The sequence below is a fragment of the Triticum aestivum genome, chromosome 2B (assembly GCF_018294505.1).
Source record: "Triticum aestivum cultivar Chinese Spring chromosome 2B, IWGSC CS RefSeq v2.1, whole genome shotgun sequence".
Lineage (NCBI taxonomy): Eukaryota > Viridiplantae > Streptophyta > Magnoliopsida > Poales > Poaceae > Triticum > Triticum aestivum.
The window spans coordinates 15,728,058-15,755,170 of record NC_057798.1 but is presented as its reverse complement, the minus strand read 5'-3'; the positions used below and the strand labels follow the sequence as shown (position 1 = coordinate 15,755,170).

At 40.1% G+C, this 27,113-nt stretch overlaps 1 protein-coding gene across 1 annotated transcript; it reads right to left on the bottom strand.

Annotated features, from left to right (window-relative positions):
* Positions 1–19,880: 19,880 nt before the first annotated feature.
* LOC123043134 (probable receptor-like protein kinase At3g17420) lies at positions 19,881–26,525 on the bottom strand. The gene is made up of 4 exons (XM_044465488.1): positions 26,289–26,525; positions 20,377–20,552; positions 20,044–20,291; positions 19,881–19,899 (listed from the first exon to the last, which is right to left on the bottom strand). The coding sequence occupies exons 2-4, from the start codon at positions 20,503–20,505 to the stop codon at positions 19,896–19,898; spliced, it is 381 nt and encodes a 126-aa protein (XP_044321423.1). The 5' UTR covers positions 20,506–20,552; positions 26,289–26,525; the 3' UTR covers positions 19,881–19,895.
* Between the last annotated feature and the right edge of the window lie 588 nt (positions 26,526–27,113).

The following is a 27,113-nucleotide window of genomic DNA, read 5'->3' as shown; positions in this document are numbered from 1 at the left end:
ATTTCTCGTATGCTCTATAGTGTAGGTTAGCAAGTCTATGCCCACTTGCCACATTAAGCATGGCTATAAAAATATTTTGGTTCCATTCCTCTTTGACATCCTCATATGTTTTTAGCGTGATCCACGAAAGGTTTTTTTATTTCACATACAATCGGATGCATCTTTTTATAAATAGAAAAACCAACAAATAAATGTGGTCGATCGTTATGCCTTAAAGAGACGAGCAACTTGGTAATCTAGCTCTAACCACTCGAGTACATATTACAGTCGCATGCAAATTAGAACCATGTTCAGGAATCAATTACGAACATGGTAGCCAAAAAGGTTGTTTACTAGGAATCAATTACGACTACATGTTTCTCTATAGTACATATTTCCCTCGACTGAAAATATACATCAAGTAACTGCAAAAGATTTGAGGTCGTGTGTCAATCTACTACTAGCCTCTACTTTAAATTATAAGAAATTTTGGAGCTGTACATGAAGTCCTTGCAAAATATCTAACATCACGTTTCAATGCATTAGTATCCCCAATTATCCATCGCGTGATGATTTGGCATCGCATAAGTGGATATTTCAGTATTTGATGAATAATTAGTTTGTGGTGTTTTATCATGGTTGCATGGATTATTTATCAATGTATATTGGCCTCTAATTTGGTACTCTAACCACATTGTACAATAGAGATGAAAGAAAAATTGTGAGAGTGGTGTGTATTAGATGTAGTAGATTCAATTTGTTAAATATTGCAAGTGGTAGAAAGGGGTGGGGGAGAAAATTGATGCGTTCCATATGATATAAAGAGGGGGGGGGGGAGAACTTTGATGAGTTTCCCTCACCAAGGGTAACAACATAATTAACACAGAAGTTTCGAGCGATACATCACCTACATTTTAGGCTAGGTCTTCACCATGCATGGACTGTATAACTGTTTTTCTAATACATTTCAGTAATGTGCCTTTTCAATTAAATTTCTAGTTTCAGTAATTTTTTATTTTAATTTTTTATGTCTGAACTCATAATAAGTTCTTCTTATATAAATTTTCAATGCAACATTTTGCAATTTTTCTATTTTTGCTATCTTCACCAATCTTTCTAAATAATTGTAGTAACGTTTGGTATTTAAAATAATCTTGTTTGCGTAGATGACAAATATATGGCGGTGATTTTACTAGCATTTAGATGCCACATCACTGAAAGTCAATTTGAAATGACCCAAACTTCATCAATTGATGATAGACATATCAACATTGTGTTGTTAACGATGACAGTACGCCAAGTCAATGGTTTACATCATGGTTCAAGTAAACTACCCAACCATTCAAGTGGATTAAGTAAATTTCCTCTCATGGTTTACATCATTAAATTCCATTTTGAATATTTCCATCATTTCTGGCTTGTTTTGCCAATAAAAATGGACAAGGTGTTGGCCTAATTTGTAGTTCGGATGGAAAATATATAAAGCAAACGAGAAAGAGTAAATTTGTTGACTTGATTCTCTAAAAGAAATGCTGACTTGATGACATTTTTTATGACATCATCCCATGCAAGCTTTCATGTATGATTTAGGCTGATTTTGGATTTGGACATGCCTCCTTTAATACAAATATAAATATTGACATTAGCTGCTAAGTTCAACCATTATGACTTGGAATCAATTGTGGGGATATGTTATCATATATGGACGAGAGTAGCGGTTTGTTTGGTTATTTTTTAGCAATATAATAGACAACCCACACTCTAGTAACATTGCAGCCGAGACACTCAACATCGCAGTCCAGACAAAGCACATAGGAATTATATGACTTATACTTGATCAAACTAATATTGACCCATGAAAATAAAATATTGCATTTAGTAGGGTGATCCTTGTGTTCCGTGAAAGTACTTACCATACCATCTTCCATTGTTATTACTAGCTTGCTGTCAACTTTCTTGGCTTCGTTTTCCTTCTCAGTGATAATGTTCTCAAATTCTGCAAGTATTGTTTGTTACTATTTATTTATATAGAACTCACATGCTATTGTATTATACAAAAAAAAATAATTTGCGACAATTTGTGTATTAAAGGATATGAAATATGGAAATAGATTGGTGATTGTCATAGACAATTTTCAAACATTATTGTGCTAAAGAGATGTTGAGCATATGTAAAGTAGAAAGTGTCAGTATTTCGACATAAGGCGCCAACTATTTTCTTATGGTTCTACCAATTAGTGTGCATCATATCATAGCAAATGAGAATAAGCGATGTAACCAAAATATTATATTTGTGTAAGACCTTCTCCGTCCTAGGCTGTTTTTCTCATTCATTTTATTTGTATAATGTTTTACTAGTTTACACGTGCTGGTTGTATCCACCTTGTTATGTGTTGGCCGGATATTACCTCAGTACAATTTTATCAGCTCGATATAACAGTTCAGAGAAAAGGTCCTTTATCAGAAAAATATGTTCTGATCAAGCATAAAAGGTTTCAAAGATATCCTTGATATAGGATCTTAAAATCATAGACATATTATCTTAAATTGTTTCGCAAAATTTATAGTCCGCCATGAAAGAGAAGGCCAAGAAGAGGACAATTAAATCCTAGACAGTATGCCATAAATAGTTCTGTGGAAATTATTGTCAAATCTCAAACTGTGAGCTTGATTCACCATAAATTACCAAAGTTATCTCCACTCCTATATAGCATGTGTTCCCCTCGCCCCACCTAGTCTATCAGTGTAATTTTTCACGGGCCAGAACGGATTTCTACCCCTTCGTCTCACATCCTCTTTTATGAGAACTCGATTGCTTGTTCCCTACCTAGGCCGCTAACAAGTTGTGCCATAGTGTCTTATCGTAAATTTCCACGGGAGTATCAGGATAAAGATTGAGTAGTCGTGAGGGGATTCACAAATGGGGAAGTGAACGAAACACTCGTGGTGTGGGCATAAAATCTATTTATCCAATTATATAATGTCTCTAAATCTCACTGGTGGGATCTTACAGTAATTGCACTATAAAATAATAGCAAAATTAATAATTACAAAATGTCATTCTCACAAGGCCAATGAAACGAAATCCTCCATTCCTCATCCCCGAGCCCCACTCTTGTAATTGAGGGAAGACATCCTAGCAGTATCATGAAGTGAGGGATGGTGTGCAAATCATGCATATCCTCCCAACCATGGTTGGGGATCTGTGCCCTTATTATTTATAGCCCCTAGCTATCCTTTACGCCGGGAATTCATGCTCGGCTTATCAAGGGTCGGAGGTAGAGCTGGGCATGGGCAACCTGGTCCAATGACACGGTTTGAGCTCGTCCCATAAGGATCAAGTGAGGTGGGGCGTCATTGTTTTGCACTCCAAAAGATAGTCTGAATGGGGCTTCTGTCGTTCAGATCAGTCTTGCACATTTCAACACTCGAAAACAACATTCACGCTGGAATTTGAGTCTTCGGGCTTGGTTTAGTCAGACTTTACAAGGTCGTCCAAAAACCCGACCCAGCCGGTCGCATGCAAAGGATTAGTCAGAGGGCACTTCCCATTTTGTTCTTACGAGCAATGATTAGCATGAGCACCATTATGAGTTCAGATACATACATCATATATTCATCGGGGCGTGTCTCACCTGAAGAAAAAAAATCTGAGTCTTTCTTGTTTTGTCTCGAGGCATCATCAAGGTGTCCTTGAATGGTGATTTGCATAAGGGCATCTCAAATTGATCCCCCCATACTTGTTTATTGGAGGATAAAAGCAGGCTAACTGGATGTAACTGAACTGGCTAACGGTAGAGGAGGATAAATTATCTTCCTCGGGACAAAAAGTTCGGCAAAGTCTCTCAAAATACTCGACCGAAGCCATGGAGAGCAAAACTTTCAAGACCCCCCTTCTCCCGCTCGAGGGGCCACCCCTTCCCGCCGCCGTCGCCCATATAGTCACCGCAGCCACCACCAATGCCCCCGATTCAGTCCAGGATGGAGAGGCAAGACCTTTCCGCCACTACTAGCCACCGCCACCGGCCTGTCGCTGCCCGAAACAACCCTCCCACGGCCGCATGCACGAGAAATTAGATTGGTCACTAAAAACCTCCGCTGGGCCACCCCACGAGTGTTGGGACACGTTGCATGGAAAACAAAAATTTTCTACGCACATGCAATGATCTATCCATGGAGATGCATAGAAACGACGGGAGAGTGTGTCTACGTACCCTCATAGACTGTAAGCGTAAGCGTTTCACAATGTGATTGATGTATCCGAACTTTCTTCGTGCTCCAACCGATTTAGTACCGAATGCACAGCACCTCCGCGTTCTACACATGTTCAGCTCGGCGGCGTCCTTCGCCTTCTTAATCCAACAAGACGGCGCGGTAGTAGATGAGTTCCGGCAGCACGACAGTGTGGTGACGGTGATGGTGATGTGATCTCCACAGGGCTTCGCTTAAGCACTACGAAAATATGACCGAGGGAGTAAACGGTGGACGGGGGCACCGCACACTGCTAAGACAATGTTTTTCCTTGTGTTGCGCCTCCTCCCCACATATATATAGGTGGGAGGGAGGTTGGAGCAGCCAAAAGAGGCGTCCAAGTAGGATTCCTCCTACTTGGAGTCCCTCCCAAGCCGAGCCCCTCCCCTGCCTTATATAGGCGCGAGGGAAAGGCAGGGGTGGGTGGTGCCCCGCCCCCTCCTTTCCTTTCTCCCATGAGACAGAAAGGAAGGAGGGGCTAGCCCTCCCCCCTTTCCTTCCCTTAGGGCCTGTTGTCCAAAGAAGGGGCGCACCAAGGGCTGGTCTGTTCCCCCTTTGGCCCATTAGGCCCATATCTTTGCCGGGGGTGCCCGAAACTCCTTTCCGGTGACCCAATAAGTACCCCATACCATCTGAATCACTTCCGATGTATGAATACCATCATCCTATATATATCATTCTTTACCTCTCGACCATTTCGAGACTCGTTATCATGTCCATGATCTCATCCGGGACTCCAAACAACATTCGGTCACCAAATCACATAATTCATATAATACTCTATCGTCATCGAACGTTAAGCGTGCGGACCCTATGGGTTCAAGAACTATGTAGACATAACCGAGACACCTCTATGGTCAATAACCAATAGCGCAACCTGGATGCCCATATTGGCTCCTACATATTGTACAAAGATCTTTATTGGCCGAACCATCATGACAACATACGTAATTCCCTTTATCCATCGATATGTTACTTGCCCGAGATTTGATCGTTGGTATCTTCATACCTAGTTCAATCGCGTTACCGGCAAGTCTCTTTACTCGTTCCGTAATACGTCACCTCGTGACTAACTCCTCAGTCGTTTGCTTGCAAGCTTATGATGTGTATTACCGAGAGGGCCCAAAGATACCTCTCCGATACTCGGAGTGACAAATCCTAATCTCGATCTATGCCAACTCAACAAACACCTTTGGAGATACCTGTAGAGCCTCTTTATAATCACCCAGTTACATTGTGATGTTTGATAGCACACAAGGTATTCCTCTGGTATCCGGGAGTTACATAATCTCATAGTCGAAGTAATATGTATTTGACATGTAGAAAGCAATAGCAATAAAACTGAACGATCATTATGCTAAGCTAACGGATGGGTCTTGTCCATCACATCATTCTCCTAATGATGTGATCTGGTTATCAAATGACAACACATGTCTATGGTTAGGTAACCTTAACCATCTTTGATCAACGAGCTAGTCTAGTAGACGCATACTAGGGACATAGTATTTGTTTTTGTATTCACACATGTATTTAAGTTTTCGACCAATAAAATTCTTGCATGAATAATAAACCTTTATCATGATTAAGGAAATATAAAATAACAACTTTATCATTGCCTCTGAGGCATATTTCCTTCAACCAGAATCACCGCCGGCAGCAAGGTCGGTGGCAATCCCACCGCATTTCTGGTGATGGAAGGTTGTCGTCCCCCTACTTTAGCTGCTGACAAGTGAGCTAGGAAGAAGACATCGACTGCACCAGCCCTCATCGAGAAGGTATGGTAGCAAATAAGAAAAATAAGAAGGTGGCTCTGGTACCTCGTCCTTGCTTGCGGATCGTACCCTATCTTTGGCCACCACTACAACCACTCCTCTAGCGCATCCGCCATTTGGGAATTAAAGCTCTCATTTAATTCAATTAGAAAAGATATGTCATAACACATACTCCCTCCGTTCCTTGATATAAGGTGTATAGATTTTTGAGAAAAAGTCCGAAATATAAGGTGTATTGCATTGCACCACTTGTTTGGATAATTTTTTTAGGGATTTGATTACATTTCCGTATATCGGGAAAGCTCCTCTATTTCCTCATGTCAATTAGTCAGGTGTAATCTCGCCCAAAACTTGTGAAATTTTTCCTCCACATGTGTTCTTTAATTTCCATGCCAAAAACTATACACCCTATATCTAGGAACGGAGGGAGTATTTAATAAGACCTTACTCAATCACACATCATTGGAAAAAGTTGAGCAATTTTCTCGCAAAAATAGCACGAGCGAGATATTCTTCCTTAACGTGGATCTCAATTGCTGGAAGAAGTACAAAGGGCAATGGAAGAAGTGGAAGAGTCAAACTCCTCTATCGGGTCCACCACTGCTATCACCAAGAGTCATGGTGATGAAGTGCTCGATGAAATGCCATCAACGTAAAGAGAATTGTATTTTAATTTTGGTTGGTGCATTGTTTGGTTATTGCTTCTTCTTGTAGGGTAACAAAAACATGATCGGATCCTTGTTGTCTTTGGAGGTTGACAACGATGCTAATGAAGATGCCAACAAGAGACCAAATGGTAACAAGATTGCAAAAGAGAGAAAGCGAAGAAGAGCATTTGGTCGCACATACAAAGAAGATCTTGCGGACATGATTAAGACCAAGAAAGCCTTGTCGGCTGATAGCAAAGTACATAAGGCAGATGGAATGATATCAAGTTGTTAGAGGACAGGAAATTGTGTTCAAAGTTGCCGGCTGAAGAGAGGAATTCGAAGGTGGGGGAGCATATGCTTGCACTGAACGAGGAGAGGCTTGTGAACAAGAAGAAGGCCAAAGAACATGCTATAATGTTCATGTATCGAACACAATGGATGCCATGGCAAAAAAATTAGGAGCTCACTCGTTGATCTAGATCTAGATCTAAACTGAGGTGTCTCTTTGGAATGGTGGTGGTGGACTTGTGGATGGAGGTGGGGATGATGGTAGTGGTGGCCATGTGGATGGTGGTGATCTTGATTTCTTTCATTAGGATTGTGTTTTAATTTGCATGCCTTTGGTTGGGCTCAATGTGCGATAACATGCTATGTTGTGGTGATTTCAGATCGAACTTAATCAATGGTGGTGCCTTTTGGATGAACTATCTGAAGTTTTTAATTTGAATTGCTTGTATCAAGACAATTGATGATATACTATGCAATTGTTTGAAATATATGCGGCCAGGCTAAAGAATTGAGAAAAAAATACAGAGGATCAGTTAGGTCCAGCCACCTTAAGTGCAGCAAAATTATCCTCCACTAAAGATACTGGGCTTAATCCTCCTCTAAATTATAGAGGATCGATTAGAGATTCCCAACACCATACGAAAAGTTCATCTGCCTAGATGCATTTTTCCCGTTGAAGTTTCCAGTAACACACCGGTTGCCAAAAAATTTGGTGACCACCGCAAAAATTCCGCACTATAAGAACACCCAGAACATTATCAAAATAGTGCTCGTATGCATGTTTTATCATAACCCAACTCCCGACCTATTGGTATGTGGTGCAACCTATCTACTAAAAGTTGAAGGGAAATAATCTCCCTTCTAATTTATTGGTCTTGGTGCAAAAGCGATAAATCGAACTCATGAGTTTCCTTTGAAGTAAACAAGTTTTGCTAACGACTACTCCCTCCATCTTAGTTTATTGGTCCCATGTATATGGTGTCAAACTTTGACCATAAAATTAACTAATAAACTATAAACTATATTTTATGAAAAGTAGATGGTGGAAATCCTTTTTTGAATACAAATCCAAAGTTTATTTTGTCTAGCATATAAATCATATTCCCTCAATTCCTATATGTAAGTCTTTTTAGAGAATTCAATATGGATTACATATGGGTGTATATAGACGTAGGTTAGAGTGTAGATTCACTAATTTTTCTCCCTATGAAGTCCATATTGTAATATCTAAAAATTCTTATATTTAGGAATGAAGCAAGTACATTGTTAGTTGTATAGATGGTCAAACTTTGACCCAAAATATGAGGATGGCTAATAAACCTGGATGGAGGTGGTGGAACACAAAGAATTTTGTCTACATAATGGGTTAAACTAATTATGATTTGACAATAAATATATTTAAATTCCAAATCCATTTGAGCTTTTCAGGCAAAAAATTCAAAACATCTCAGATTTTCCCAAAAATGGCTTTTTGCGCTCTACAAGAAACACGGTATTGCGAAAAAACCTTGATGGGAACACATGACCTTTAGTATGCTTTGGATAATCTACAATATGGAGCTAACAAGGGACTCAAATGTTGGATGTTCTTAGATAATGAGGGAGCTGAGAAATTTTCCTTCCCTTACAAGTAGAATAGGAGGGTTAGGAGCATAGTCTGACGATTCCAGAAGTTGAAGGTATTGCTGATAAGTGGTGAATTACGACATCACAATGGTTCATGTTATGAATATGGCAAACTAGTCGATATCAATTTGTGAAATGCGTATCAATTGTTGTCAAATTTTTTACTGCTAGCCCTAGAGTTGCACTGCTACAATGTATTTTGTATGTGTATTGTGCAAACTAGTTAGGCTATTGAGAGACAATGTAACTAGAGTTGCACTGCTAGCAGCCTATTATCTAAGCATTATTATTTACGAAAATCCCCACTACAAAAATATTTTATACTAGGCACGATGGGTGGTATGACAAAACCACGAGTACTCTGGACACTATTAATATGTGAATTTCACCACCTTCATTATTTCCATACCATTGTAGTAATTGCTCCATTTACGCCTATCATGGTTGTTTCAGCCCCATCATGTGCTTTCTTTTTCTCTCATGCAATATTAATGAGCGTGGCATGATGCCCATGTTGGGTGAAAACGCTGAGATGGGGATACAGAGATGGTGGCGTCTATCAGTTTCCTTCAATTTGTTAGAGGTCTTGTCTTGAGATTCTAGCTTGGCACATCCACTTTACGTTCCTTCTATGGGATGAAACCTTCCAGCTGACTTTAATGCTTCAGCCAGAGGGTGTTGATGCATAGTTTAAGATTTTTGGGACCTCTCCTCTTTGTCCATGGAGAATGATAATTTCTTAGACATCCATATGCCTTTGTCTTATGGTGGAAAACTTGGATACAAGACTCAGTGGCACTCTTCTTGATAGAAGTGATGGTTGACAGTTTGTCTTCCAGTTTGTTGTGGAATATGTTGTTTCACCATGAAGCCAATTATAAGCTGCTAGGTGGTGCTTTCTTTCAAGATGATGATGGTTGGGGTCACACTACTGGTCTTTTATGCTTTTAGCATCTTATGTTCATGTTGTCCACATCGTTGATGCTAGGTATATTAATTTGTATTCACTTGATGATTATAGAATACTCCTTCCATTTATTTTTTTCTCCGTGCATAAGATTTGTCTTAGATGAAACTTCGTAATGTTATACCAAGTTTATAGGGGAAAAATTCGATGCATCATGTGCAAGGTTTACGAAGCTCAACTAAAGACAAATCTTATATGCGGAGTAAAAATAAACAAAGGGAATACTTTAAAAAAAGCAGTTATGCTTAGATCCCCCAGTTATGCTTAGTGCTTGGTTTACGTTATTTAAGCTGGCTTTATAATGCCTATATCCTAGGAAGTAAGAATTGGAGAATCAACCACTACACTCAATACCACCCCACCTCTCCCATTGCCCTAAGACAACCTACTTCTTGCCGGAATGGCCAAGCTTAGGTGTATTTATTCCCACCAATATATTATCCACCCTAACCATCCCACAATTATCCACCACATGGAAGCCCATTTTTTTGTAAACTAGGATATTCCCTAGAGTAATATAGATAGAAAAGTTTGTCTATGAAACTTTTGTCAAACGAAACATGTGCATCGATATGAAAGTGATACATAAATTAACAAAAAGATCACCTGCCCATGAATCTTGTGGATATGAAATGGAAACTTGTGGCACAGAAGTCCTGATCAAAAGAAACATTTATTTTTCTCATTGAAAAGAAAGCTCAAGCATGCAGGGTAATAGGGCACATAGGAAAGTCGGTTTGTGGGCTCGACTCAAGGGAATAAATATTAAAGGAAAGGACATGACGTAGAAGTAGAATACATTTTTGTATATAATCAGTACCTGGTAGCTTCCATGTTATCATCTTCCCATGTGTTCCTTCCTTGAATTCCAAATTGGTCGTCAAAGCCTTCCTCTGAGATCTCAAATTTTATATGGCGTTCTTCTGGAAACTTGCTAAGTGTAACCTCTACTATAGACTCAGTATGTGTCCCTTTATCTCCAACGCCCCCTAGATCAGTTTCAGTTACTAAGAAGTTAGATGGGAAACATAACACTCATCATATGGATAATAAAATAAAATGAAAGGGATTGTTTGCTTTGAAAGATTGAGGAAATGTAGAGATGAGAAAAACGTAAGAAAATAATATGATTGCACGTGCAAAACATAGGATTGAAGAACACATAAATTCAATAAAATTTCACATTTCATTGAGATGATTAGGAAAAACATAGGAATCCAACTAAACGAAGTTAAATCAAAATATAATTTAGATATTATTATCCCACTAAATACTCCGGTCACATACTTCCCCATAGAAACTATGAGAACATGCTAAAGTGGATATCAAACTCTATGTTTGAGTGATGATGAACGCAACATGCATTCTTGCTGGTATCAATATGTTACGAACAAACTAGCTACCTTGTCTTTTCTTACGCGGAATGAATATTGAGACAATAATATCTGAATATTTTTCCCCATTAATTTCGAAAACATTTCACTAAGGATTACCACCAAAATAACTTGCTAATGAGTGTACGGAATATTTTACAGAAAACATGGTGTTGATTTTGAAGCCTTTGACAATTCAATTGGGAACAATAGATTGATGATCATCACAAGGGGTTGGACTCAAGTTCTGTGGCCCATTGACATCAAGGAGGACACAATTTAGGCCTTCCACTTCTACTACTTCTTCACCAAGCTGAATGTCCTTCGACTATCTTTTTACCATATATGATGGTATTGATGGAGAAGGTTTTATATGCCAATCATGAAGTACTATTGTGTTTCTAGTTTCGATGCTTGTTCATATGGTTCTTGAACATATGTTGGATATGTTTGGAATATTTGAGTATGCAATATGTGCATTATTTTTAAATTTAATATATGAGAAAATATCGTGGGCTTAAAATATGAGGAAATAAATCTGATGTGTTACTCATTACATTGCAGAACACACCATGTGCAATGAAACCTGTTTTCCACCGGGTGTGATGGACACCCGCACTCCCCACAGCACATGACCATGTGATACCCCCCCCCCCACCATCACACACACAATTTCCTGTCATGATTTGTGAAATCTGCAATGGATATCTTAAAACTTGTGTCATGAACATATTTGCACTAGTGGAGAGAGCCTTTTGCAACTGATTATGCCTCTGACTCAGGATGGTCATCCTAGATTTGGCACTTTATGATCGAGATTCGTTGTCTCACTTCTCGAGACATTTTTGGATGTCATTCCTTATTCATGTTGGTTGTCAAATGTGCAGTTTTTCGTGAAGCAAATTAAGGGGTGTTTGGTTATTACTTCTTTGTAAATTAGTGTGGTGAGTGTTGCCATTCTTGGATTGTATGTTTCTACCCTTTTTATATTGGCGGGTATGCTTTTGTTAGTTGTGTGCATCATATACAAATTTTCATAGTGGAGTTGGTGAGGTTGGGTCAATTTATTTGTATTAACTTAATGCATAACAAAAATGTCCTTTTCCATAAAAAAAGTAGAATATTAACCCTAGATCTCCTACTCAAATCATTGACCGATGGAGAATCAATGTCTCTGTCAATACTTGTTCCTGGCTATTGCCCAGAAAACATGTTGGTTACTCAAGCTCTATGGATCTTTTTTGTTGGAAAGTTCACACACAAATTTCAAACATACAGTATACATCCATACGGCAATTTGGAGTTTTCTTCAGAATTTGTTGAAACTTAGAAATGCCCTTTTTGATATATAGTTTTTCCGGAAAACAAGCTCCATTGAGCTCGAGCAACAAAAGGCTGCATTTTGTGATAGCTTCCTTGGGTAAAACCATCAATCATTCGGTGTATTTCCTCCCGCATATATCTTTACACCTTAAGCTTCTCAAAAATTACCCAACACATTGTAGCATGACTGGAAAATCTAAAGCAAGACAAAAATATCCATAGGAAGAAATACGTGCATTGGTATATAAACAATTATATATGTTAATAAACAAGATCACCTGGATCCTGAAGATGCGAAATGGAACTCGGTGGTAGATAATTCCTGATGGCAAAAATCATTATTAGAAAAGCCGGTGAAGCTCATACAAGCAGCGTAATGGGGTACACACGAAAGTTAGTTCATAGGCTAGCTAGGCCCAAGTGAAGAAATACTAAAAGATATGAAAAGGAGATAGTAGAAGTTGAATGCCATTTTTCAGCCATATATAAGAACCTGCTATCATATTCTGTGTTATCATCTTCCTAGGAATCCTTTACTTGAATTCCATGATGTTCATCAGAGACTTCCTCTGAGATCTCTAAAGTAATAATGTGTTCTCCTTCTAGCTTGCTAAATGTAGCCTCTAGTGTAGACTCTGTTTTTGTCTCATTTTCTGTGACTTCCCCTGGTTCCATCCAGAGTACTAACAAGTTAGATGAGACACATAGCATTGGTCATATGGAAAATAACTTCAGAAAAATAAAATTTTAAATAATAAAGATCTTTTCCCTCCAAGTGATATTTTCTAGCATACCATTTACCTTGCCTATAGAAACATACTCCATTCAAACAATAGAAATATTTTTAGAACTATAGAACATATTTAACACATTTAAAATGATGCCCTATCATTTACGAGGGCCACTATGCTAGTTTTGACTAACAGTGGAATGAAACAAAGTATACCTAAAATTTGCATAGGAGAAGAGATGTCTGGTGCCACAATAGACCTGATAAGAAAAGGAAGAATGAATGTAAAGTAAAGAAAGAGCAATGGCCTGGAGATTATTAGTTGGCTAGAATCAAAGTATGTATGTACCGGGTATCAAATAACATGGTGCTTAGACGCACATTGCTCTTTCCACCAAATGTCCTATCCACCGATTGCACATTGATGATTGGTCTACTTGGATGTGTTCCGAAGATGGCCATCAATAAGGCAACTTTGGTTCCCGATTCAATAGTACCGAGGATTCCAATTTTTGCAGAAACCTCTTTAAGGCCTAACAAGTTGTCGATGCTGGCTTGTCGAATGTCACTTTGCTCAAATTTATTAGCATCGAACCTTAGCTTAAGCCTTTTGATCTTTGGCATTGCTCCTAAATCAAAGGTCAGACATAGTGCAGCAGACGTGAACTTGAAATACTTGAGAACTGTGAACCCCTCCTTGTCAAAGACGATCCTTGCTTTTGGTGTGATGGATACATAGATTGAGAGAGAAGTGAGGGCATTCAACCCTTTAAGGATATTAATATCTTCCGTCGATGTCTCCCTAACAGTTACCTTCAAAATGCAGAGTTTCTCCAAATCTCCGAACCACTTGGGAAGGCTTGGAAAGATGAAATTCCGTGGGAACTCAACTCTTTCAAGAAGGACCGGACCACAGGAAACACTGCTTAGGCAGTCACAAGAAATACCCACATTCGGAGTTTCAGAGTCAATAATTAGAGACTTGAGTTGCTCGAAATCCCCTAGAATTGAGCCAAAATGCTTCATGTTCCCAATCAGACCCCCAGGTTTTACTGTGGAACATGTCAGCCGAAGATCCCATAGATTAATAAGCTTGCCTAGTCCCAGCACATTGTCGGTTGAGTTAGTGTTGAGGCTAAAATCCCCTAGGCGGCGAAGTGATGTCATGTGTACAATCCCATCAGGCAGAGTAACCTGGCTTGGAAGGCATAGGTGCAACAGACTCTTCAAAGCAAAAATATCCGATGGAACAACAGATAGCGGAGCATCCACTTCCAGTGTTCCTAAGTTTTGAAGCATCTGAACCTTGGCTGGAAGGTTGACGGTGGTATTACATTCGACCTTAAAATGTTTTAACCAGCATAGTTTTGATATTGTAGTAAGGTCAAAAGTCTTTTCTTGATCTGCCCAGATATGAAGATTCAGAACTTGAAGAAACACATAATCCCCAGTGGAAGGTGCACATTCAAAAGATCCAAAGTATAAAAGTGATAGAACTTGGGACAAAAACATGTTTTCTGGTATCTTTGCAGCTTTTGCATCTCCAAACTGGATGGACAGTCGACGAACCATGTCAGGAAGGACTAGAGCTGATGGAAATTTGTCCACAGTAGTGACGAAGTTATCCTCCATGGATTTGCGCCTAATAAGATCCAATACCATGTGGTGGACTGTACATGATAATACTTCACCTTCATCATTGGTGTCTACAGCTTGGATCATTCCTCTACGAGCAAGCTCAATGAAATAACCCTGAGCAACACTAACTTGTTCTTCTACTTCATCTTCCTCTTTGTCTTGCTGTTTTACTGCACCCACAAAACCTTTTTTTCTTCGAGTGACCCCAATGAAACCTTCTGCAATCCACTGGCCTACAAGAACATACTTCCAGATCGTGTATCCCTCTGGATACATATTAAGATAGAGCAAGCATGTCTTCAAGTGACGTGGAAGACTATTGTAAATAAGGTTTAGGACTTCTTCGATCACTTCACAAGTAGGGTTTGCACTCAAAGTAGAGGACAGAGAATCTTGTATCTGCTCCCATTGCTCCTTTACGAGGTTTGGTTCAGTTATACTGCCGGTGTTAACACTTGCTAACGGTAAGCCACCGGATGTCATGATAACCCCATAAGAAAGTTCTTCAAAATCTTGACGAGAAGCACACCCCGAGTCAGAGACTCCAGTGGATGATAATTCTGCTGATTGATAACCACTAACTGATGTCATTTCAAATATGTACTTTGACTGATAGCTACAGCAGGCCAAAGCCGCATCCTCATTTTGTGTGGTGGTTATGACTCTGCTGCAACAGTTGCCATCAGGAAAAGCACGCCTAATAGTGTTCCATACAGATGGAGTCCATAACTCATCAATTATTAGGAAGTACCTAGAAGAATATATAGGTTAGATTTAGACAAAAGAAATCAATACTGAAATAAATACACTTTTGTTCAAGTGGCATTTTTGAGGCCATGACTTAATTTCAAACACCACACATTTAACTAAATATAACTTATCTGTTATTATTGTACATTACTTAAAGGGCTTTCACATTCATACCATCACTTTGGTCTGTCTACTCCATTTTACAGTAATAAAATCTGGATGCTCAGTTTTGCCACTCTACATCGTTTCGCTTTGGCCTAGGCTAAAGCCTTAGGCCAGATAAAGCAATTACTGATATATATGTCGTTGAGGGCTATTAAAACCGTTATGCAATTAGTGGCATATGTATTGTATAGGGGTGGTAAAAGGTCATGGAATTAATGGCATATGCCATTTCAGAGGTTTAATTTTATGGACCATAACTAAACACAGCCGAGGGGCCTAACAATGCAAGCATTTTCATTATATACAGAAGACAGAGAACTACCTTTTGTGTTCTAGATGTGTCCTGATATTGGCAACGAGCACTTGCACATCAGCATAGGCGTGGGCCGGAGGTGCCTTGATTTGGGAGAGCATGCTGGTGAGAAGCCTCCTTATATCCGGCTGCCGAGACATCCGTAGAAAAGCCCGACAGTCAAATTTTCCTCCAAACTTACGATATAAGGTCCTGGTAACTGTTGTCTTTCCAACACCCGCAAACCCAAAAATAGATACTACCTTGAGTCGTTTCTGTTTTTGGTCGTCGAATGCCAGGAGGTTGACGAGATTGTCCATGTGTGCAGCAGCTGGCACCGACAGTTTGAGGGTCAGCTCGGGCCTCCTGACACAGGCAACCAGTACCGGCGTTTGGAGAGACAATGTGGAGGAACTAGCAACGGCTGGAGTGGTACAAGCTTGTCCACTTTCTTGTTCGATGTTTTCATTATTTGTGTTCCATTTGACGAGTCGTCCACGTCTTTCACGGGCATCGGCCACACGAGCCACTAATGTTGAGAAATCAATTGCAATCTGGGGCCGTCTTTTCAGCAGTTTGTGAATCCAACGCACATTACTGCCATTACTGGGCTGCATTATAAGCTTGTCAAAGTAATTCTCTGTATCATAACAGACTTCACGCACCTCCTTCATCCAGTACTTGGCCGTTAAGCTGGTGTCATTGGCCTCTGACAGACCCATGAGCGAGATGCATAATTCCTTGAGCTCTTTTTTGAGACTGTGGATCTCACCTTCATTAACCCCCGCTGGCAGAATTTCCTTGGTAGCCTTAAATGAATGGAGTTTCCGGAACAGGGATCCTATAGGGCCGAGCGAAGCGGAAACAGGAAGCTCCATCGCTGCATGAAGCCATTCAGAGCCCCGGTCCTCCATCTCCGCCTAAAGCCAAGCGTCAGTTTATTAGAAACATCAATTACTCTCTGACTAAAGCAAACACAAATGAATATCTCTAGCTACATAGCATTGTATGGGCTACTCTCCTATATACATGTATGAATTTTCTGAATTTCTGTGAACTAACCAAGATGCTGAGCATGGCTCATATGGCTAGGTACCATGTGGTGGAACCTATTCACCCAAGTTCAAGTCCTAAATTTGGCATGGGTGGTTGCATTTTTCAGAATTTATTTCAGGCTCTATGATGTTATTCCTTCAACCGTATCGCGTGCCCATCAACTATGAGGCATCTGTGACGACTTTGTCAATTTGAACATTTCCCGGCTTAGTCTCTCAGAGGTGAGGTGCACATAGGGATATTGTGTGCGTGGGTGCGTTCACAGGGGTGAGTGTGTGTGTGTGCGCGCGCGCCATGTTTCTAAAGATAGATATTATCTATTTTCTTGACGTATTTTATAACAAAACATTTATGAATATATTTTATTTTGTGCATGCACCTACATACCACACAAACACAAGCACTCATAGAGCCCCTACATAAGACGAAAACGGGGAAGCTTCACGATTTACGAGATCATAACTCACTCGAAGTTCACCTCCTCCCAATTGTGAAGTTTTGATGCACTACACAAGACACTTTTTCTGAAGAGTGTTTTGTTTAGTGCTACTGAATTTTGCGGCAGTGACGATGCTCTATTTTAGTATCGCCAAAAATAGACTTGATGTTTCATTTCTTGTCTCAGGATCATCATTAGCCCGTGAAATATCCCTCTTGTAATGCGTAACCTTAGCATGATTGGTTTGGGCAAATGCACACCGTCGAAATATCCTGCTTGTATTAGTTCAAATAACTTAAGTATCCTCTCATATATGCATGAGCATGATCTAGAGAAATTCGATGACGGAGCTTACAAGGCTGGAATGATTGGAACATTAGAAGAGGATGATATTTGTCCGCTCTTGCTCTTCTAAATTGGTTTGACTCATTTGAGCTAGCTATATTAAATTAATTTATTTTCATGTATATGTATCTTCTCATTTTCGGTACCACACGCGGGCCAGAATAAAAGATTTCTTGTGGCATTCAGGATTCAAGGGTTGAGTCAGAACAAGGAGCTTCCGTCTCTAGTCACATATCTCTGATCATGATCCGGACAAACTAGATGATGGAATCAAAAATTGAATGTGGAGTGGTTTGATGTAAATGTGTTAGACGAGAATGATGTGATGCTCGTCCTCCCCTTCCTAAAGAGGGATCTATCCAAACTATATGTATATGTTGTTTATTTATATTCATGTATACATTGACTTTAATGCATAGCCTAAGCAGGAATAGATTAGAGATACTCCGGTGGGACTATCCCAAAAGAAGAGGCGTAGGCTACAGCATAATAAAAAATTATGGTGTTTTTCCTTATTGTGTGTGTGCGCGCGTGTGCGTGTGCGTGTGCATGTGTGTGTGTGTGCGCGCGCGCGCATAAGCATATTTTCATATGAATTTATGTTGCTGTTACACTGGACATGGCCAAAATGTGGCGGTGTGCAATCTAAAAGCTGAAGGGAACACGGGCAGATAAGCAAGCCCGTGTGTAACCTAAAAGCACACATTTCAGGCCAAGAACGCTTGTGTGCCATATGACCCGAATATTGCACACGTTTCTCCGCGAGAAATAGTGTGCATTGAGCCATCACGTCCCATACATGCACTTGACAATTTGCATTTACCTACATTTATTTAAACAAACAGTTCCCTACATAGAGAAATGCCGATAGTGAGGGGTCCTTGTTCCGTGTGTGATGTGCAGTTCCATAATGGCGCACATATATTTTGTGTGACATATATTGTATAAAATATGCATTGTACATTCACGGTTGGAGATAGAGATGTAAAGTGCAGCAAACAAATATAAGGAGAAAAGTGAACCAACTTAATAGTTTCATAAAATAAATATTTTTTCAAGAAAAAAATAAATCTACAGGAGCATCACAAAGAGTCTGTTACAAATGGGAAAACACACACGAAGAGAACTAAGAAGAAAAGCCCCCTGGAAAGTACTCCATACATCACTATTGCAGAATGGTGCTATTAAGCCTCACCTAACGCAGACCCTAGCGCCAAACTGTGTGTGATAGGCATCACACATTGTATAGCTAAAGCATATGGCAGTAAGTTCGGCATTGCATATACATTAACACGCCAGGGAAGGCACAATTCCCAGACAGAAGGCAAGTCATATGCTATACTTATCTTTCCCACAGAAAGATATATACTTCTTTATTTTATCATGCCTGCTAGCACAAAATTTAGTAAGAAAGGGTTGAATGTGTTCATCTTCACACGCAAAGCTATATGGTGTTCTCTTTTGTTATCTAAAAGATCCATGCCATACGTGGAAAGGAAATAACTGATGTGAGAAGTGTGAACATATATACCTCGCCTGTAAAAGAACTTTCGGCAGTGTTTAATTTATTCAGCTCCTTGACAATCTCGGCTATAGGAGGTCTTTTCATTTGGTCGTCCTCCGAACATCTTAACGCCATTTCTAAGCATACCCTAACTTGTCGTGATGTATCACACGACGTCATTGCCACCAACTTGTTCTTCCAGTTTAGATGTACCTGCATGCGAACTTGAAATATAAAATAATAGTATTTGTGAAAACTGTTGGCAGGTAAGGGTATAGGAATTTGTTTCTCTTACGAAATCAAAAAGATCTTGAAAAGGCATGTCTGAGCGGCGAGAATAGCCAATAAACCTTGCTATTATTTCTATTATTATAACGCCCAAACTGAATATGTCAAATTTTGATGTAGTTTCTCCTTTATTGATGTATTCTGGTGGCTTGTATCCCCTGCATGATACCAATTTCTTTTCATCATTGTTAAAAAAATAAGTTGACAATTTCTCATGAACTATCAACTTACCGTGTCTGTTCTGTAGCTTCAGTTGTGACATATGTCTGTGCTGAAGGGAAGAGTCGCGAGTAACCAAAATCTCCTATTTTGGGCATCATATTCTTGTCTAGCAATATATTGCTAGGTTTTAGATCCAGATGGAATATATGATCATTGGTTCCATTATGAAGGTAATTCAAACCTTCACATACCCCCTTAATGATTTTGAAACATGTGAGCCAATCAAGTGCACATGATTCATCTGTAAAATTATGCACAAAAGTGTACTCCAGTAAGATATAAACTAAGAGTAGCTAAACGAAGACATAGTTTAAGGAATTAATTTTATTTACATGCAAAATAATACTACTAATATAAACATAATACTATTATACCAGAAATATACTTGTCCAAGCTTCCGCCCTGCAAGTATTCGAAGCAGAGAAATCTCTCTTCCACTACTGCAGAGGTATATTCATCATCGTGTTTAACACGTTTATGCCCAATATTACAACAGTAACCAATCAACCGGATAATATTTTGATGCCGGGCTCTCACAAGGTTATTTAACTCATTCCTGAATTGTGTGTCATCAAGCTCTGGCATATGATATAACTTCTTCAGAGCAATCTCTTCCCCATTATCCAGCACTCCCTGTTAAAATTTACATGGCTTGTTGTAGTTATAGTATGTTCTCAAGTAAATTAATACATACATATAACTGAGAATAAAAATATACCTTGTAAACTACTCCATGCTCACCACGACCAATTATGTGGCCCTCGGAGAAGTTATCTGTAATCTGTTCCAGATATTGGAGGGTAAATTCCCTTGGTATCACACTCATATGTTGTAACTTGCTCGCCATGGTATCATATATCTCCCAGGAGTGTTTAGCTTTGACGTCCCATGTTTCTAGTAAATGGAAACCTGAATGTTTTGTTAAGCGAGACAATACATGTTTTACGCATAACTTGTACAACAAATAAAGGGAATTAATAATTGTTACTCTGATTTTTTTCTTCGGATTGCTCACTTTGTTTAAACTGTAGGGCTCTCAGTTGTCTGCATTTTCCTTTAACGTGAGGTTACACGTGTATGTTTATTTATTTGTATATGTAAATTTTGCCTTATAATGAAAAGCCAAATTAGGTTATATACACACCTTTTTTTTTACTTGAATGACCATAGTTATATCTTTTTTGTGATTATAGATTCTCACATGTTTCGATTAGTACGAATTTTTTAGCGTATTCTGTCTTCATTTTACCTGCTTTAGTGTTTTCTGGTTGACCTACACCTACTGAGGTGTACATAAATTATTTCTGTCATTTATTTTTTTACCAACACCACAATTGGTTTTTACGGGAATACTCCATGTTATTTAACCTAGTACTTCAGTGCCTCGTCAGTTATTTTTGTACGGCTAGCTTTTCATTCTTAACAGCTTGTAATGCCTAAATGTTTATAACATTGTTCTATATTGGTATAGAGGTGCAAAACAATGCTTTTGTTCATATTTGGTTTTCTTATCAAAATTCCATGTGAATTTATCTTAAAATAATAAGTTATGTTATGTGCACCTTTTTTATTTAAATTCCATTGCGTCATTAGCGGCAACTTCAACATGATCTCCACTGCCGCGGAGAAAAAATATTGACAGCCTTCACAGTGCCACGGTGCGGCGTTTCCAGCGGTTCATTTTTGATGAGGAGTTGCTTACACCTGGTTCAGTGAGTGCGACTAGCCTACCCTCAAGCGGAGTGATCGCATTCTCTGTATGGGCAACTGGGAAATCGCCCACCCTCACTACATCCTTAGATGCCTCTCTTCGGCAACATCTGATCATGTGTCTTGCTCATTGATTGCATCAAGTTCTCTTTGGAACCTTGATGTTTTCATTTTGAGTTCTTCTGGCCCAAGATCGAAGGCTTCCACCAGGTCACCATTTATCATGGTCCTCAAATCCTCCCGAGCCGGACCCCTTCTGCCGTATTTTTGCACGCCATATAGCTACTGCGAGATGGCTGCAGCGCTGGAGTGCCAAGTCTATTGGCAACATATCCCTGTAGCTTTCAGTCACGCGTGAGCTCATTGCCCGTTTTGATGCCACACAGGCTTTCCAGCCCCTTTCCCGCGTGAATCCTGTTAATGCCACAAGCTGAAGGCTTCCTACATTGGCCTCGCGTCTTTGGAAAGGTCTGTTGCATGCCAATGCACTCACTTTCTTAGTGAGGGTGACAACAACCCTGCTTTCTTCCGCCTCCATGCTGCCCACTGCAAGCAGAAGAGATAAAAGTTTGATCTTCACGTTGTGACTTCTACCATCTCTGCTCAAACTGCAATTGTGTAGAATGCCTTTCAACACTTCTCCCTCATCTTAGGGACCATGGATGTCTATGACTTCACCCTCCCATTGATGGCCTCGGTCCACGCATGTTTGATCTCTCATTCCTTGAGCAACCATTCTCTAATGAAGAGATTTAGGCACCGATCAGGAAGCTATCGAAGGGCATGGCGCCCAGGCCAGATGGCTTTACGTCTGAATTACTGTTTTTTAAGAGGTACCCAAGGGCAAGGCACCCAGGCCGGTTTTTTCAAGAAAACAAAAGTTCACCCAAAACCTATTAACATGGGATCTAGGTTCGAAGATCTCAACTCGAGAAATGCAACGGTGAAGACGGTTCGTGATTTGGATGCATGCATGGTTCAAGAGATGAAACATTTTTAAGAAAATGAATGAACAAAGAGAAGCACAAAACTCCTGGATTTGTACAAGTGTCACACATGCATCTGTGCCACTTCTCACTATGATAGGAGGTGGTAGTGAGATTTGCAAGAGGTACCTTCCAACTAGTTATCTCGGCATAAATATCTATATAGAATATCGATCGATCGATGAATCTTACCTAAGCTCCCGTCGAGGCTCTAGTCTCCAAGGGGGTGGTTTCCGTTGTCAATGACCCATGCGATGGATCCACGACAGTGGACATCATAGGGCCAACACTGTAGGCTGCGGTCATGGCCTCTTAGGACCGCCGACCGAATCAGCCACCACTCTCAATCTTAGCACAAGATATCGAAAATAAAGCACCGAAATTAATTATTACTTCAATAAGTACTGCCAAAATTGTTTTAGCAAGATTTCTACATTCTTTTAAACTTTCTAACTGCATATATAAGCCCGTTGCGAGGTAGAGAGTCTCGAGTGGATTGTTTTTATTGCAAATATCAATTGTATTTTGCAAAAAGGGTCATCAGTAGTTTATTCATGTATCTATAAATCTGGTTATCTCTTTTATTATCTGGACATTGTGTTGGTTGTTTTGTAGAATTACAACCGCTAACATGCATCAAACACACTACCATTAGTTTTAAATTATATATATCCTCAAGGTCAAGGAGTGGTTGGACCACAGTATGATTTTGCGTATACTCCACCATTAAAAAAATGTACAACCTAGCGACATAAACTCATTGGAAACAAGTTTAGAATAAGAGTAAATGACTAATACTAGAGGCTAAAGCGTGCTTCGCCGCACCGTATTTCACTCTTGGGATTACCCATTTTTTCTAGCAAGTTATTGCAGTCGATTTGTTTCATACTGGGTTTATCTACGTTATGTTGTGGTGATATTGTTTCATTCATATATCGTGTTGGATTGTTGCTGAAGACGATTTTTTGTTGTGAGAGGAGAGTGGAGTTGTTCGGTGCGTGGTTGTGTTGGCTTGCACGTTTTCGCGATAGTGTCAGCTTATGTTGGTTGTGTGAACTCCTTGGAAGCTCCTATTCCACGCTGAAAGGATGAGATTATTAGTATAACTCACATGGTCCGGCCCATTAAACCCTCGTTTGCTTGTCTAAGTTATTGCACATCTAAGTGACTCAATCAAGCAGAAAAACAAAAAACAAATACTTACTCAAATTATAGATGTGCAATACTTATGGCGCATCTACATGTGCGATAGCAAAAAACTTGTTTATACAAAAGGCCTTGAATTCTAGGTTTGCCTCGGGCTCCCCAAAAACTCAGGACAGGCCATGGCAGGAAGGGCCCAATGAGCGCATTGATTGTGCCATCCTTCGCGACTATGTCTCCGCGGGCGAACCCTATATGACACTCATGAGAGTCAAACTTCTGCGGCTTTGCTGAAGGAAGGGAGCTGCGGCACGAGACGGGTCGGCCCACGTCGAGCTTTAAACCAGTGTCATGCAAACCGGTTTTGGGAATCTTCTAGAAACATCCATAAGCAGGACTTTTCCAGATTTTTTTTCTTTCGCTAGTTTTTCGAATTTTCTTTTTTTTCTTTTTTCTGTTTTTATTCCTTTCTTGCCTTTTCTGTTTCCTTTTTTTATATTACCCCTTTTAATTTTTACTTTTATCCTTTGTTTTTGAAAAAGTTTGAAGTGCCAAAATATATTCATGATTTCAGAAAAGATGGTGGTTTTTAAATTTTGTTCACAATTTGAAATTTATTCAGCATATATCACAAAAATATTCAATGTGTATTCAAATATTGTTTAGCGTATATCAGAAAAATGTTCATTGTGTAGTTAAAAATTGTTCAACATATATTATAACAATAATCAATGTTTATTTAAAATCTGTTCATCATATAGTACAAAAATATCTTTGGTGTTTATTTCAAAAATTGTTCAGCGTATATTACAAAATATTCAATGTATATTTATAAAAATCAAGCATATATCACAAAAATGTTCAGTGTTTATTTTAAAATTGTTCAGTATATATTAATAAAATGTTCTATATATATATATATATATATATATATATATTCAAAATCATCTTTTTGAAATCTCGAAAATTCTGTTAATCTCTTCAATAATGTTTCACGTTTAAAAATTTTGTTTGACTTTATTAATTTTCTCAAAACTTTTGAAAAATATTTTCCTGCTTTCATAAAGTGTTTGCGTTTGTCAATTTTTCTTTTCAGAATTTTCTAGCTTTTGTTCTCGATTTTATTATTTTTTTGGAAAAAATCAAAATATGTTCATTACTTTGCGTACGATCTGTAGAACTTTTCAGTTAAATTGGTTAGGTTCTTGATGTCATGAGTTCAAGCTCTCGCGCGCAGATCTTTTTGGGGCTTTTTTATGCGCTCGCGTTCTTAACCAGCAAATGGGCCGGCTCATCTGCATCTACCTTGAGCAAAAGCTCGACCATTTGCGACAAATAGGAGTTCTCGGCTTGGTGTGCCCCTTGAATACCTCGAGCGGCACGGCCCCCGTGAGGTCTATCCACGCCAGCGCGAGGAACATCATTGCCTTTCTCCCGCCAGAGCGTCTCGCTCAGTGGGCTAAGGGGCTAGCTGTTTGGTTGGTGCCCATTCCAGCCCTACCAAAACGAGGGCTTGCCAAAAATTTACAGCAGGAATTTGCCGCCGGAGTTTCACCCGCATGCCATCACAGAATCACATGGGGCAATGGCGAATCTACAAAAAAAATGGAGGGGGGCAGGGCTCCCTGTGGGTTGCGCAAATGTGTTGGGCTGGGCCAGCAAGTTGTTGGGCCGGCCCTTGAGACTAGTAGTAAAAATACTTTTTACAGCACTGGATGGGGGGCTCTAGCATGTTAAAGCCCTCCTAGTAGATTGGCCCCTGACATGGGGTGATCAAATAATTGGCAGTGATCCCAAAAGCTGCTCGTGATCCAAAGGCACGCCAGCCTAGTGGTCAACGACCAATATTTTGGAAGGGTGGCTCTGGGCTGCCAACCAAACAGCCTCAGCGTCAGCGTCAGCGTCAGCGTCACCGCCAGTCCTGCCTACTTCACCCGCCTCGTCACCGCCATCTCCTTTGCCATTCCCACACCCACTTTTATTCGCCGCCTCGCCATGAAGAGATTTCATGGCGAGGCCGCGTAACAGAGCAAGACGAGCGCATCGAGAGATTTCGTGGTTCTTGCCCTCAAGAGGATATGCACGCGGCACGCACGGCTCCTTCACGCTGCAGCTCTGTACGCGAGCACGTACAAGAGGAAGCTAGCTAGCCATAGAAGACCAGCCGGCGTGAGAGAGAGTGGCGTCTCTCTCACTATCAGAACTAGCGATAAGCTAGTTGCTCTGAACGCGTTCGTCTGCTATCAGGGTTAGCTCCACGAAGTTGAATCTCCAATTTTACTAGTAAGTATTAATAATTGATTAAAAATATGAATGCTCCCTAACAAATAAAATTGCTCCATACATATTCATATATTTCAGCGTGAAAAATAAACGAGACTGCAGAACGCGATTCCTAGCAAGCACTCAGAAATCCTGCATGCATGAGCCGACCTATACGATAGAATTCGGCTTCATAGAGGAGTACTGCACAAATCCGGAAGATACGACTGGAAAAGACGTCTAAAAATTGTACCGGCAAGGAACAGATCTGAAAAAAAGGGGGTGAAATTCGAAAAATAAAAGGGGTGATATATGGGATTAACCACTGGCATACATACAAATCAGAGACACAGCACTAACAATACCTAAAAAAATCGATAAAGAATACCTCAAAAAATAAGGTAACAATGAGAATTTTAGGAAAGTATGAAGCAGCTGACGGCTGGCTTATCATGTAATTAACGGGATAAGGAGTTCAGACTTCAGAGGACACAAATTGAGGGGGAAACGATGCTGATAATAAACTAACCGGAAGATGGATGGAATACCAGCCGAAGGGCCCAGGGAAAAGGGTGACCAAATGAATGTATACTCGTTGATGGCCGCCGGGGGGGAAGGAGGCGAGGGAGGACTGGGGAAGGATAGCTCGCTGCAGTTTCCTAAAGGAAAATGATTCGGCTCAGCCAGCTGATTTTTCATGCGGCCTCCCCTGCACGACAAGTGGGCTGGTGGGCCACACAAGACTCTCTCCCTCATCTTATCTCTTCCCCAGCCTCATGTTTTTTTGTTTGAAGTAAACTGTTTGAGAAGTACAATTTATACAAACCGGAGAGACGCGACCATCCAGAGGAATGCGTCAGTTCCAGGCACAGAGGAGAGAGGCGTCGGTTGCAGGCATGACCGCACAACCGTTTGGGCTAGGGGAGATTTTCCCCTATTTACATATTGGAATTAATCTTAACATTTTTCTTCCGTATGCAACATCTCCGTCGTCATCTCTCACCTACCGATCTCGATGCGTCTCTTTGTTCTGCCACAAGCCATCGTTGTATACACCCGACCTTGCTGTGAAGGCGCTGCCGACGCCAGAGGTCACTGGTGGCGGCAGCTTCACATCAGCGGCCACACATGCTGGCACAATCGCCCTGCAACAACATCTCTATTGCAAAGGCGATTCAGATGTACGAGCTAACATGCCGAGGCTCTGCAAACATCATCTCCATTGCAAAAGGTCTCTGCAATAACGCCTCTGTTGCAAAGATGTCAGTAACATCACCTCTGCTGCAAAAGGTCTCTGTAATGACACCTCTGTCTGCAACAACTTCTCTATTGCAAATGGTCTCTGCAATAATGC

Bases quoted from the DNA above. Each gene is read 5' to 3' on its own strand.
- LOC123043134 (XM_044465488.1), bottom strand. From the start codon at position 20,505: ATGGCGAGCAAGTTACAACATATGAGTGTGATACCAAGGGAATTTACC. The intron at 20,292-20,376 runs GTATATTTTTAT...AAATTTTAACAG, and splicing joins AGCATGGAGTAGTTTACAAG to GGAGTGCTGGATAATGGGGA.